The following is a 13360-nucleotide window of genomic DNA, read 5'->3' on the forward strand; positions in this document are numbered from 1 at the left end:
TTTTAAAAAATTTAACCTAGTTATGCATTTGCAATTGCTATTCATGATCCCTGTGAAGCAACTACTTTAGAGAATATGCAGGGACCATGAAAGTCCCTTAAATTCCACTTTCCAGTAGATAGCTGCTGCGATTGACGGGTCTGCTCCTGTCGATTGATAAGCAGCGTCCTGACATTCTCATCCCCCTCTTGGGGGAGTAAACTTTGGTACTAGGGAGATTTTTTTATGCCTGTCACATGTGAGATCGCTTACATGGGGAAGTGGGAATGTTAGGCAGCTGCCTTCAATCAATGCCTGTCGATCATGGTTGGACCTTCTTGGCTGATACAGAACATACATACTCATATAATGTTGCAGAAGTGCATGCCATTTTGCTTGCAAATATGCATCCGATGCACAAGTGTGAGTTATGGACACTGATCAATGTAAGATGCATTAAAATACAGTTGTGTAGTATTTGGCTATACATTCAACTATACAACGCTGCCATTAAAGACAAGAAGTGAGTAAAGTATTCAGTGCATTCCACTGTAACCCCAATGTAGGATCTTTACCAGTGTGAGACATTTCAGTGTGACAGTGTAGAGTGTGCCCAAAGGATGAAGAAAGGAAGGAAAACAATTCACCACCTCTAGTTCTACCTCTAAACTATTGAGCCAGTTTAAGGAGCATAGCATGTTTTAACTCTTGTTGTTTGTTGTTAACTGCCTTCAAGTCAACTCCAACTCATGGGCCTGTTACAGACTGCCAAAATAAAGCTGCTTCGGGTCTCTTTAGAGGTATGCTGTTTAAATGATGCATACATCCTAAGAATCTGGAAGCTGCACCAAAGCTGCACTCCAGTGCTTAGGAATGGAGTATGGCCTTGGTGCGACCTCCGGACTCTTAGGACCCATGCATCATTTAAATAGCATACCTCCAAAGAGACCCAAAGCAGCTTTATTTTGGCAGTCTGTAACAGGCCATAGTGACCATGTGAAAGAGTCTCAGAAATGACTGATGCACATGAGAAGTATCTAGTGTACATCAGAAATGCCTGGTGGGCATCACAAATGCCAGATGCACATCAGAAGTACCTGATGTGCATTCTAACACTCTCGCCAGTGCCATGATACCATCTTTGCACTTCACCAAGGGATTTTGGTTGCATTTGTGCAATGTAGCTGTGGATATGTAAAGTCGGGATGTGAACTCTTGGGCAACATATTTATATGTCTATATTTTTATGTAAAATCTTTGACATCTTTTGTATAAATCAGTTTTCAATTAGAAGTACAGATTAATAGCTAACATATTTTCACTTTCAATATGTGCATTGCCTCTTCTACATATATGTTTATTTCAGGATTTTTATCCCATGGCTTCTTACAACTATGGATTGGAAAGAGAGCTGAGGACATTTCTCTTTCTTTTGAGTTAGAAAACATAGGATAACCACAAGAGGGAACTCTCACCCACACTTGAAATTTTGACTAGAGTTGAATGCACTCTCTGTCCTTTCCCCTTCACATTAGAGGAAGTTTGGCTTTAGAATGTGCCAAACAGATCAGCACTGTTAATAGTTAACAGAGCAAATAATGCCTCTGTTCTACATGGAAAGTAAAATTGCATAACTGGGGAATCTCCACCCATTCTAAAATTAGTCCTGTAAATGTGTCCTTTCCCTCTTACATTGGCAGGAGGTTTGGCTCAGAATGTGCCAAGCAGAGCAGTACTGTTAACAGCAGAGCAAACAAAGCTTCTATTCTACAAAGAAAGTAAATCAGGGGGGATCTGCATCTATTCTAAAATTTATCTTGTCCCACACATGTACGGGCTTTCAATGTATGGGAATCACTAGTTTTGTGCCATACAGTGGGCCCTTGGTATCTGCTGCAGTTTGGTCCCAAGATCCCCTGTGGATACCAAAATCCATGGATACTCAAGTTACATCGTATACAGTGATGTATTAAATTGGTGTCCCTGAAATAAAATGGCAAAATCAAGATTGGCTTTTTGGATCTGAGGCAGCGGGGGAGAATATTTTTCCAGCTGTGGATGGTGGAATTCATGGGTGCAGAATCCATGGATATGGAGGACCAACTGTATCTGTAAGCAGGCAGTACTTCTGAGAAAGAAACATTGGCCTGCACACATCCAGGGTATGCCACACCTTTTCCAATGCGGGGGGGGGGGGGGGTCTGGACAGAATGAAGGAAGAATGACCTCTTGGGCTCAATGAAAGGTGGAATTGACCTTTGGGATGAATGAGGGACCCAAATGAAGTAAAACCAAGTCATCCCTAAAGCTACACAGTTCATTCCTGGTAGAAAAGGCCTTCAGTTCGGATACTCTGCAAGCCAAAGTGATGGCAGTTAGGAAAAGGCCCTTCCAGGTTAGAAGCTTTGTGCAGTGGTTCAAAAGGAGCCTTGGTGAGAATTGTGAGTATGACATGGAGATCCCAATTGGGAAGTCGGTGGACTGTCGAGGTTTAATGGCTGCTCTCAGGAATTTTTGGATATATAGGTGTCCTGAGAGCTTTTGAGACAGTTTGTAGGCAAGTGCTGAAATAATAGCTGACACCTGTCACCTTAGGATGTTAGGTCTCAAAACCTTGTCTAAGACCTCTTGTAGGTATAACAGAATGGTACTAAGTGAAATTGACAGAGGTGACATATCTTTTGAATCACACCACTTAGCGAATGCGCGATAGGAATATTCATAAATACAGCTTGTGGATTCCCTCCTTGATTGAATAATCATTTCTTCTTCATGGTCTCTGCGAATCACACAAATGGGTTTATTCTGCGCCTGCGCAGCAATCCTCGGAAACTTCTAGCATCTCCAGGCAGAAAGCAATGTATCTTTCTGCAACTTTTTGGCGGTAGCCCCTCCCACCCATATATAAGGCCCCTGGTGGCCCGCTCCTCTTCAGTTCCTTCATTCCGCTGCGCTAAGCAGCTCGAGGAACTTCGCTTGCATCTTGTTGCTCTTTTTGATTTGACTCTCTGGCATTTGACCTTCGGACTTTCACTTGACCATTCTTCGGACTTTCCCTATCGGCTTGTCTTCTACGTGATCTTACAGCTTGACCTCGGACCGGTAACGGACTTGATTACCATGGCCTCGTTCAAGCAGTGCACTAAGTGCGGGGTGAAAATCCCTAAGGCCGATGGCCATGAAAAATGTGTCCTTTGCCTGGGGGAGTCCCACATTCCTGGCAACTGCCCCCACTGTAAAGCTATGTCGGCCCAGGCCCTGAAGAACAGGGACCGGACACTTAAGGCTGCGCTCTACGAAAAGGTTTTGAGCCAGCCCAGTGGTTCTGGAGCCTCTGGAGACGCGGACGCTCCCAGAGCCTCTAAGAGGAGAGGGGACAAACACTCCGAACACGAGAAGAAACGGGCCCATTCTTCATCTCTGCCAGCCAAGAGCCGTCGCAAGGGCCCTCCAAGTACGGTCTCAGTACCTCCACCTGAGTCGAGGCCAGCACCGTCTACATCCCCAGTGGCTGAGCCGGCGAAGACCCCAACTCCTGTACCGGCGTCTTCCCGGATTGTACCCTTAGAGCCCAGGGTCCTCCTTGCAAGCCACCTCTCTGCACCAGCGGACGCCCTGCAGATCGTGGACTTGGGTTCCGACTCTGAAGGGGAGCTCCACGACTCCGATGCTCCCCTATCCCCACAGAGAGCCAGACCCCGTTCTCCCTCTCCTGTGGTAAGACCACGTCCCGTCATACGGGACAGAGAGCGTCCCCGCTCCCCCCCGAGGAAGGATCGGGCCGCACTAGGGGCTGAGGCAGATGCCGCCTTGGATCCGGACCGTCCAGACTCCATGGAACGAGACCAGGATCTGTTTGATGCCTTCCTGGATCTCGTCTTTGACCACCGTACCGGGCAATATCTTATCCCGGTAGATCCGTCCCGCCTACGGCGCAACATCAGGGACTACTCACGGGACCGTCGCCACACTGATGCCCCTCACGGGCTGGATGACTTGGCCACTACCGACTTGTCGCCCAGGAAGCGTAGCAGATCTCCATCAAGATCCAGATCGAGATCCCCACGCTCTGCGTCACCCTCCGACGATGATGAGGCTCCATTCGTCCTGGAGGGACCTGCGGTTCCATCCCCCACGGACGACGTCAGGTCCTTTGCTGACAGGATTATCCGGATGGCGGATGCCCTGAAATTGGAAGTCGCCCATCCAGAGGACAATGCCCTCGACCTGGTGGAGAGGAGGATCCACGGTTCCGCCCCAGCTCCACCAGCTTTGGCATATCTCCCATCACTAGAGAAAATTGCGAAGCGCTCCTGGGACGCACCGGCCACCATCCCGTCGACGTCCCGTAGGACTGAAAACCTCTATCGGGTCACTCCTTCGGCGCCTTCTTGGCTCTCCAACCACCCTAAGCTCAATTCGGCTATCGTAGAAGGAGCCCAATCCACCTTCGTCCCAAAGTCCTCGTCTTCTCCAGTTGACAAGGACAGTAAAAAACTGGATGGGCTAGCTAAAAAGTTTTACGCCTCAGCGGCCCTGGATTTGAAGGTGGCTAACTACGCGGCCTGCATGGGAGCCTACGTGCAGTACCTCGTAGAAAAGATGGACCCTACCATCGCTGACCTGCCGGATGATAGGAGGTGGATGATGTCTGCACTCAGGAATGAGATCCACCTGATAGGCGGACAGCAGATCGTTTCCGCGAGGCACTCGACGGACTGTGCGTCAAAGGTCCTCTCCGGCTCTATAGCCCTCCGGCGCCACGCGTGGCTCCGGTCTTCAGACCTCACTCCACAAGCGAAGGCAGCCATAGAAGACATGCCCTTCGACAACTCGGGCTTGTTTCACCAGGACACGGATGAGAAACTCAGTTTCCGTTATAGGATGAAGACTGCCTCCAGAAAGCACGGTATGTCATCCTCCACATCCAAGTCCCCCCGACAGAGGTACACTAGTCAGCGCCCCTGGCATCCAGGCGGCCACTACCGCTTCCAACCACAGGACCGTCCCTACCTTCAGGACACCCAGCCTCAAGGCCGATCCTCCCGATCACCTGCTCCTCCAACCGACAGGCGTCAACCTTCCCAGCCCAGATACCAACAGGGCTATAGGAAGAAGGACAGCCGGGGCAAGAAGAGATTCTGATGGGTTCCGGCGCACCTCGTCACCTCCAGCAGGCTGAGCCCCTTCTTTGACACCTGGGCCGCCATTACCAGTGACTCTTGGGTACTTAACATCGTCCGTAGGGGCTATGCCCTAGAGTTTTCCCAGCTCCCACCAACTGGAGCTTTTGTTTCCACTGTCCCCTCGGACACCCTTCTTGACGAAGTGTGCGTTCTTTTGGACAAAGGCGCCATTGAACCTGTCTCCCCCTCTGACTTCAAGCGCTGTTTTTTCTCTCGATACTTCACCGTACCGAAGAGAGACTCTGGCCTTAGACCCATAATGGATCTACGGGCGCTTAATAAATTCATTATTTACAAAAGGTTCAGGATAGTAACCCTTGCTTCTATTTTACCACTCCTGCAGGAAGGCTACTGGTTCGTGACTTTGGACTTGAGGGACGCCTATATCCACATTGCGATCCTGGAGGACCACCGAAGGTTCCTCGCCTTCGCCGTCGGCCAGCAGGCCTACCAGTACCGGGTCCTTCCCTTCGGCCTTTCCACAGCTCCCAGGGTCTTCACCAAATGCATGGCACCCGTGGTGGCGTACCTGCGTCAAAGAGGGATCACAGTTTTCCCATACCTGGACGACTGGCTCTTCACAGCGCCCTCCAAGGACACCCTACTCGGGCAACTCGAATTCACCCTATCCCTGCTGCAAGCACTGGGACTACAAGTCAACTTCGACAAGTCCAACTTGACTCCTACCAATCGAATAGACTTTATAGGAACAACACTGGACTCTGTACAGATGAGGGCATTCCTTCCAGAGACAAGGTTCCAAACCCTCTGTGCATCTCTGCAGCCTTGCCTCCGCCGAAGACGGCTTCAGGCCCGTGCAGTACAAGTCGCCATGGGACACCTAGCCTCCACCACTTTCGTCACACCGTGGGCCAGACTGCGCCTCAGACCCATTCAATCTTGGTTCCTCTCTGTGTTCAACCCCGTCCGAGACACGGATACCAAGTTACTCACCATCCCGAGGACTGTACAAAGGTCTCTACGATGGTGGCTCCGGTCCAACAACGTCTGTGTGGGGATGCCATTTCTACCCCCTCAGCCAGATCTCTCCCTGACTACGGACACCTCCCTGCAAGGATGGGGCGCCCACACACTGGACCTTACAATAAAGGACAAATGGTCACCGGCGGAAGCTACTCTCCACATCAACGTCCTGGAAATGCTTGCCGTGGAGAAAGCACTCAGAGCCTTTCAGTCGGTCCTCGCGAGCAAGGTGGTACTTCTTCTCACCGACAACACCACCGTCATGTACTACCTCAACAAACAAGGCGGTACAAAGTCGAGGACTCTGCTGTCAGGCACCATCCGCATTTGGGAATGGTGCATAGCACACAAGATTCTGCTGCAATGCATCCATCTGCCCGGCGACCAGAACGACCTTGCAGACCATCTCAGCAGATCACCCTCCACGTCCCACGAGTGGAGACTGCATCCAGAGGTGGTGTCCCGACTCTTCAATCGTTGGGGAACCCCCCTCCTCGACCTGTTCGCCTCCCGGCTGAACGCCCACACTGCAAGATTTTGCTCACGGTACAGAGAGCCAAGATCGGAAGGGGATGCCTTCCAGCTCAAGTGGACTCAGGGCCTCCTGTATGCCTTCCCCCCGTTTCCTCTGATCACACGGGTCCTCTCGAAGATGTTGACAGACCACACGGACGCAATCCTGATAACCCTGTGGTGGCCCAGGCAGCCTTGGTTTGCTCCGCTCCTACAACGAGCACAAGACCATCTCCGTTTGGAGCATCGGCCCGACCTGCTATCTCTCCACGACGGACAAGTCCACCATCCCGAGATGCAATCTCTTCCATTGGTAGCATGGAGGATTCGATCCTGAGGACACTTCCATCCGGTGTACAGGATATCATTAAGGCAGCACAAAGACCGTCCACACAGAGGTCCTATGCCTACAAATGGGACAGGTTCCTAACCTTTCTACAAGCAAAGGACATTCCACCATCCCGTGTCTCCATCCCTGTAGTCTTGGAATTCCTCATGACTTTAACAGGCGCAGGTCTCTCCTTGAGTTCTATCAAGTGCTACCTGTCAGCCATTTCATCTCACTACCTGTTTCAGGACAAACCTTCTCTGTTTGGGGCTCCTCTCATAAAGAGGTTCCTTAAGGGATTCAACAATTTGCATCCACCTATTCTAGACCCTACACCGCAGTGGAGTCTAGACACCGTCCTGGCACACTTGGTATCCAAGCCCTTTGAGCCCTTAGCTACCACGGACCTGAGACTCCTGACTTGGAAGACAGCCTTCTTGGTAGCTATCACGTCAGCCCGCCAAGCTGGTGAACTGTGTGCCCTGAGGATGGACCAACCCTTCCTCCGTTTCCATAAGGACAAGGTGTTGCTCCGTACAGACATCACTTGACATTTCTTGTCTTTCTTGCCTAAGGTGGTGTCTGCCTTTCACATCAACCAGGACATTGTTTTGCCGACTCTGGCTCCCAATCCGACCACGGACTCTGAGCGCCAGCTCCATGCCCTGGATGTCCGGAGGGCGCTGGCGTTCTATTTGGACAGGACTGCTGCTTCCAGGCGTTCGGAGAGACTTTTTGTGTGTTACTCCGAAGCCAAAAAGGGGCTGCCGGTGTCACCGCAGAGGTTCTCCAAGTGGGTGGCCAACACCATCCACCTCTGCTATGAACTGGCTGGGAAGCCTCTATCAGGTCGGGTTAGAGCCCATGCAACTAGGGCGGTAGCCGCATCCTCAGCCTTTTTGACGAGGATTCCCCTTGAGGATGTGTGTAAGGCAGCTGTCTGGTCCCAGCCATTGACATTCATTAGACATTACAGGCTGGACGCAAGGGCCAGGCATGATGCAGCCTTCGGGAGGGCAGTGTTACTGTCTGCCATGCAGTAACCTGTGTACTGTAAATAAATCACTCAGGTATTTGGTTTATATATTTATTGTCATGTGATTGTTTGGTATTGACACTCCCTCCTCCACAGACTACAGCTCGCTAGTCTAAACCCATTTGTGTGATTCGCAGAGACCACAAAGAAGAAGAACAGGTTGCTCACCTGTAACTGTGTTTCTTCGAGTGGTCATCTGCGAATTCACACAAACCCACCCATCCATCCCTTCAGTGTCTGCTCATTGACAACGCTTGTTGCTGCGCTGATTAGCGGCTCATTCGGAACTGAAGAGGAGCGGGCCACCAGGGGCCTTATATATGGGTGGGAGGGGCTACCGCCAAAAAGTTGCAGAAAGATACATTGCTTTCTGCCTGGAGATTCTAGAAGTTTCCGAGGATTGCTGTGCAGGCGCAGAATAAACCCATTTGTGTGAATTCGCAGATGACCACTCGAAGAAACACAGTTACAGGTGAGCAACCTGTTCTTCTGCAACCTGAGGTGTTAGGCCGTCTTTTAACAGGAAGTGGAGTTCAATTTCCAGGCATGAAGATTTAACCATATTGGGTCTGGATGATGTACATGGCCCTGTGAAAGTAGGTCTGGATACATTGGGAGTTTGAAGTAATCCTGTACCATTTGAATTATTTCTGAAAATGACACCCTTCTTGGCCAGTGGGTTACTACCAGAATGAGAATTGCTTCTTCATTTCTTAGCTTTTGTATGCACCTTGATATCACTGCAGTTGGAGGAAAAGCCTAGAGGAGACCCCATGGCCATGGTGAGTGAAGGGCATCTACCCCTTCCATGCCCTGAGAGACGAAGCGGGAGAAGAATCTGGGAACCTGATGATTTGCTGGGGAGGTGAACAGGTCCACCTGTGGCATCCCGAACCTTGCCGCTATCAACTGGAATATTGCTGCTCTGATAGCCTTTATGGCTGAAGGGCGGGGTATAAATACCATAAACAAACAAACAAACAAACAATATTTCTGGGCGGAGCTGCCACTCCGCCTGGTTTATGTCTGTTCTGCTTAACCAATTGGCTCTTGTGTCCAGTTCCCCCTTTATGTGCTTGGCTGTGAGGGACAGAAGGTTGTTTCCCAACCAACTGAGGAGCAGGGCTGCCTCCTGCATCAATGAGACCGACTTGGTGCCTTCTCTCTGTTTATGTGAGCCTTTGTTGTGACATCATGACAAATTTGTCCTTGTTCTGGATCCAGTGGGAGAATGTCAGGAGGGCTAGTTGTACTGATCTGAGCTCCAACCAGTTGATGCTGTGTGTTTGTTCATGTGCATCCCATCTGCTCTGCACATAGAGGGATGCTGCATGTGGCTTTCCATCCCTGAAGGCTGGCATCTGTCGTGACCTGAATTGGGGATGATGGCTGAATCAGCCAACCTATGGCTATCTGATGGGAGAGCCACCAGTGGAATGACTCCTTGACCTTGCAAGGAATTGGATTTTTTGTGGACCCTTGATATGCTCTGTCTTTGATAAGAATGCAAAAACCATTGGAGGCTTCACAAATGTAAGTAGGCCCATGGAACTCAATTGATTGCCGCTTTCATGAGTCCCTGAAGTCGTGCTAGAAGCAGGAGGTCCAATGAAGGGCATTGCAGGATTAATCAAATGGTGTCCTAAGTGATGGAAATTCTCTCCAAAGGAAAGGGTATCATTCTCGATGCTGTATCTATGATTGGTCCCAAATGTTGAATCTGCTGAGCAGGGATAAGGTGGCTCTTCTGAAGATTTACCTGATGTCTTGAGAGGTCTGAGAGTACAAGGTGGGTCTCTGAAGTTCCCTGTGAGTAGGAGGGGGCTGCAACAACAGATCATCCAAGTAGGAAAGACTCGCAGGCCCTGTAACCTCCACTGGACCACCAGGGCTGCCATCATCTTGGCGAAGACTCTCAGGGAAGATGAGAGACTGAATGGGAGGGTCTTGCACTGATAATGGTTGTTGTGATACGTGAATTGAAGGAACTTGTGGTGTGCGGAGTAAATCAGAACAGGAAAATATGCTTCCCTAAGATTCAGAGAGATCAAAAAGTCCTGTTGTCTTAACGCCTCCAGTATTGTCTTGAGAGTTTCCATTTGGAAGTGGTGCTTTGACACATATCTTTAGATACAGCACTGCCCTCCATTAGCTGTCTTTCTTTGGCACAATGAACAAAATAGGGTAACAGCCACTGAAGAGCTCTGAAGAAGGGATGTGTTTGATTGTGGTTGATAGACTCCAGCATCAATCGATGTTTAGGGGTCTTTTGGATCTCGGGGAGACAATGAAGTGATCACAAGGAAAGTGAGTAAAGTCTATTAGGTAGCTGTGGGAGAGGATGGATAGAACCCACTTGTCTGATGTAGTGGTGTTCCAAATGTGGGCAAAGCATTGAAGTCTGCCTCCTATTCTGGCTTCCTGGTAGTCAGGACCTGTTATTTTGTTGTTTTTCAATGGGGGGTTCCTATTGGAGGCTGTAAAGGAGGAGGATCTAGTGAATCCTCGGGATTGGAACTGTTGGCAGGGTGGAAATTTCTGCTCAGCCTACAGCTGTCTACCAGATCTACTGTCTTTCTGGTGGAAGGAGCTGGGGTTATTCCAAAAGGAATGAAAGAGGACTGATTATGGCAAAAGGTCCTCCCGATGTGGAGCAGAAGGTAAGGCCTTCTTCTTGTCCTGACTGGGGTACCTTTTTGCAGAAAAGGGAGTGGGTCTAACTGAGGCTGGCTTGGCCCATTCCTCCTTGATCACCTTCAGAAGTCTGAGGGAAAGGGCACCGCATCACTGGCAGTGAGTGGGTTTTGGGAATGACTGCCCTTTGCCCTGTGAGAGATCTGCATCCCCTGTCTGAAGAGCTTGGGATGTCCCAGGTAACTCTAGAGCTTTAATGGCTTTTCTCAGCAAGATGTGAAAGTCATTGGATGCAAACAATTAGCAGACTGGGAGGAAGCAGATGGGCCATCGTCCTCTTCTTCTGACTGTTCTTCCTCCTGAGAGTTGAAGGCAGGTTGTCATTGGGACCCTGACAGAACATCCTCTTAAGTGTAGTAGCAAGCATCAGAAGCCTTTCTTCTTTTTGCGGTCACCAGCAGATGGCACCTTCCTTTTCTGTTTGGGTCTCGACCTGAGTAGATTGGTGGAAGCAGGCTTTTTCCCACTCTTTATTTATTTGTGCACCCTAGAGTGGTAGTGAATTATTCTTTTTCTGCCATGGGGATAGGGTCCTGAGTGGCCGTGGGCGGGGAGGAGGAGAATTCCCTGAGATGGTCCCTGGAGTCAGTATACACTGCTGCTCCCTGGGCTACTGGGTGGCTAATGGAAACCCCCGCAGAACGTGGGCTATCCAGGGCCTGGTCATTTGCAGTGCTGGCAAAGTCCCTTGGGAGGGAGGGGTGACTAGGCAGAGGCTGAAAAGCCGCCTGAGGACTGGCCGCTGCAGCAGAGGAAATGGACACTGCCTGCATGGCTATCAGGGAAGCTACTAAATTGGAAAACTCTGGGGTGACCGGTGGGGCCTGGGTGCACCAGCGCTGGTATACTCATGCCCTTTGGTGAAGGGTCCGAGCACACCGCCTTTTCCCAGTCCCGGAAGAGGAGATTGCAGTGGGGTGTGGTTAGAGCGGAGACAAGGGATACCTCTCCTGTGGCCATGACAAAAGGGCTCTGGTCTGGGTCTCCAGTTGTTTTTGTGTTCCTTCTTGTGGTAGGGGTGAGTTCCTGCTGGCCCGAGTCCCCTGACATGCCAGGACTATCATCTATTTGATCCAAGTTAGACATAAGTATGTCCTATGCTAAGCTCTAGTTTCACCAATAGGGAGAGAGAGAGAGGAAAGTGAGAAACAAGAACTCAGTCCAATTGCAGCAAAGGCAGGAACTAGACTGGAAACTAAGAGGATGGCTTCCTCTGGGGGCAGGTTCCTGGAGTTCCATTTCCTGCATGATTGGAGTGAACAAGGGGAACTAACCCAAATTGAGGATGTCTCCCCTCCATCACTGGTAAATTATATTGGCATTCCCTCCCCGTTACCTGCAGAGAATGGTATGAATGCCTCCTTCTTCTTGAATTGACCATTCTTCAGGAAATGGCCAGGATTAAACTTGTTGGGGGTTTCCCATTCATCTTTGTCAAAAAGCACTGATGTCAGGTTGGGGACCAAAATAGTGCCCTGTCAATGAAGACATAGAGACATTGGGTTTACAATTTAACCGCGCCTTCCAAATGCAAGACCAATCCTATTTTTGTAGACACAATGATAAGGGATATATTTTCACTGCAGGATTCTCTCGCACTTTGTTTGTTTTAGTAGTTTATGAATTCATTTCCCAAAGACACAGGTTACCAGATGGATTTTGGGATACATTTACAAAACAGAACTGTTTAGATTTAGGATTAGGAACATCAAAAGCTGGGCAAATTTCAGAACTAACCACTAGGTGAAACCAGGACTGACGTGGGCCTGAATATCATTTAAAAAAAAACACTTGGAAAGAGGACCAGTTGGGTGTAGTGATAAGAGAGTCAGAGAGGAACCTGAAAGATCCAATCCTAGTCCCCACTAAGCCTTGAAGTTTACTGGGTGCCTTTGAGTTTTCATCCAGTCTCAGCCTGTCCTATCTCTCAATGTTCCTAGAAGGATAAAATGGGAAGAAGCAACCCAGGTAGCTTATCAGAATAAAGTAGGATGTGTGTGTGTGGGGGGGGGGGGGGCAGGGATAGGGATAGTATATTCAATTTTTTGCCCTCAGGGATGGAATCCACTGGATAAAATGGGGACATTCTCACCGTGTTTCTGGGCCCTACTGGATCCTTAGAAGGCATTCCATAAAATCAATGGTATCTTGGAATTTCTTTTTTATTTAGGCATTGGAGGTATTGGAGGACTATGGTTCAAAAATATGAATACCCCCCCCCCCCGACAATTTGCAGATCTCAGGAGAGTACTATACTAATGCTATAAACATGCTGTTGTTGTGGGCCTTCAGATCATTTTCAGCTTATGGAGACCCATAGGATATCACAGGTTTTCTTTGCAAATTTTATTCAGGAAAGCTTGTCATTTCCTTTCCACCTAATGGATTCCCATGGCCATGTGGGGATATGAACCCTGAAAACTCAAACCAATTCACCTTGCTAGCGCTCATGCTGTAATAATTCTAAAAAAAAATCATATGAAAAGGTCCCAGTTCATCTTTTAAATAGGTTGCAGAGCCTCTCTATATTGTTTAACATAAAAACTTTGTTTTTCAAAATGACATCTATCATCTTCTTTGTTCTTTAGCAGTTTATGTGACTCCTGGAGAGTCCTGGGGACAGAAAATTGACCCCCAGAC

The 13360-nt window shown here is 49.2% G+C and overlaps 1 protein-coding gene across 1 annotated transcript in view; it reads right to left on the bottom strand.

Annotated features, from left to right (window-relative positions):
* Window positions 1-13360, bottom strand: part of LOC149316359 (cytochrome P450 2J2-like) — a 40052-nt gene that overhangs the window by 2082 nt on the left and 24610 nt on the right. The window contains exon 8 of the mRNA XM_089515269.1: window positions 12057-12195. Coding sequence (XP_089371395.1) covers window positions 12057-12195 — 139 coding nt within the window. The remainder of the gene's footprint in view (window positions 1-12056; window positions 12196-13360) is intronic.

The sequence above is a fragment of the Sceloporus occidentalis genome, unplaced genomic scaffold, assembly GCF_023333645.1.
Source record: "Sceloporus occidentalis isolate IW3139 unplaced genomic scaffold, rSceOcc1.0.p SCAF_3, whole genome shotgun sequence".
Lineage (NCBI taxonomy): Eukaryota > Metazoa > Chordata > Lepidosauria > Squamata > Phrynosomatidae > Sceloporus > Sceloporus occidentalis.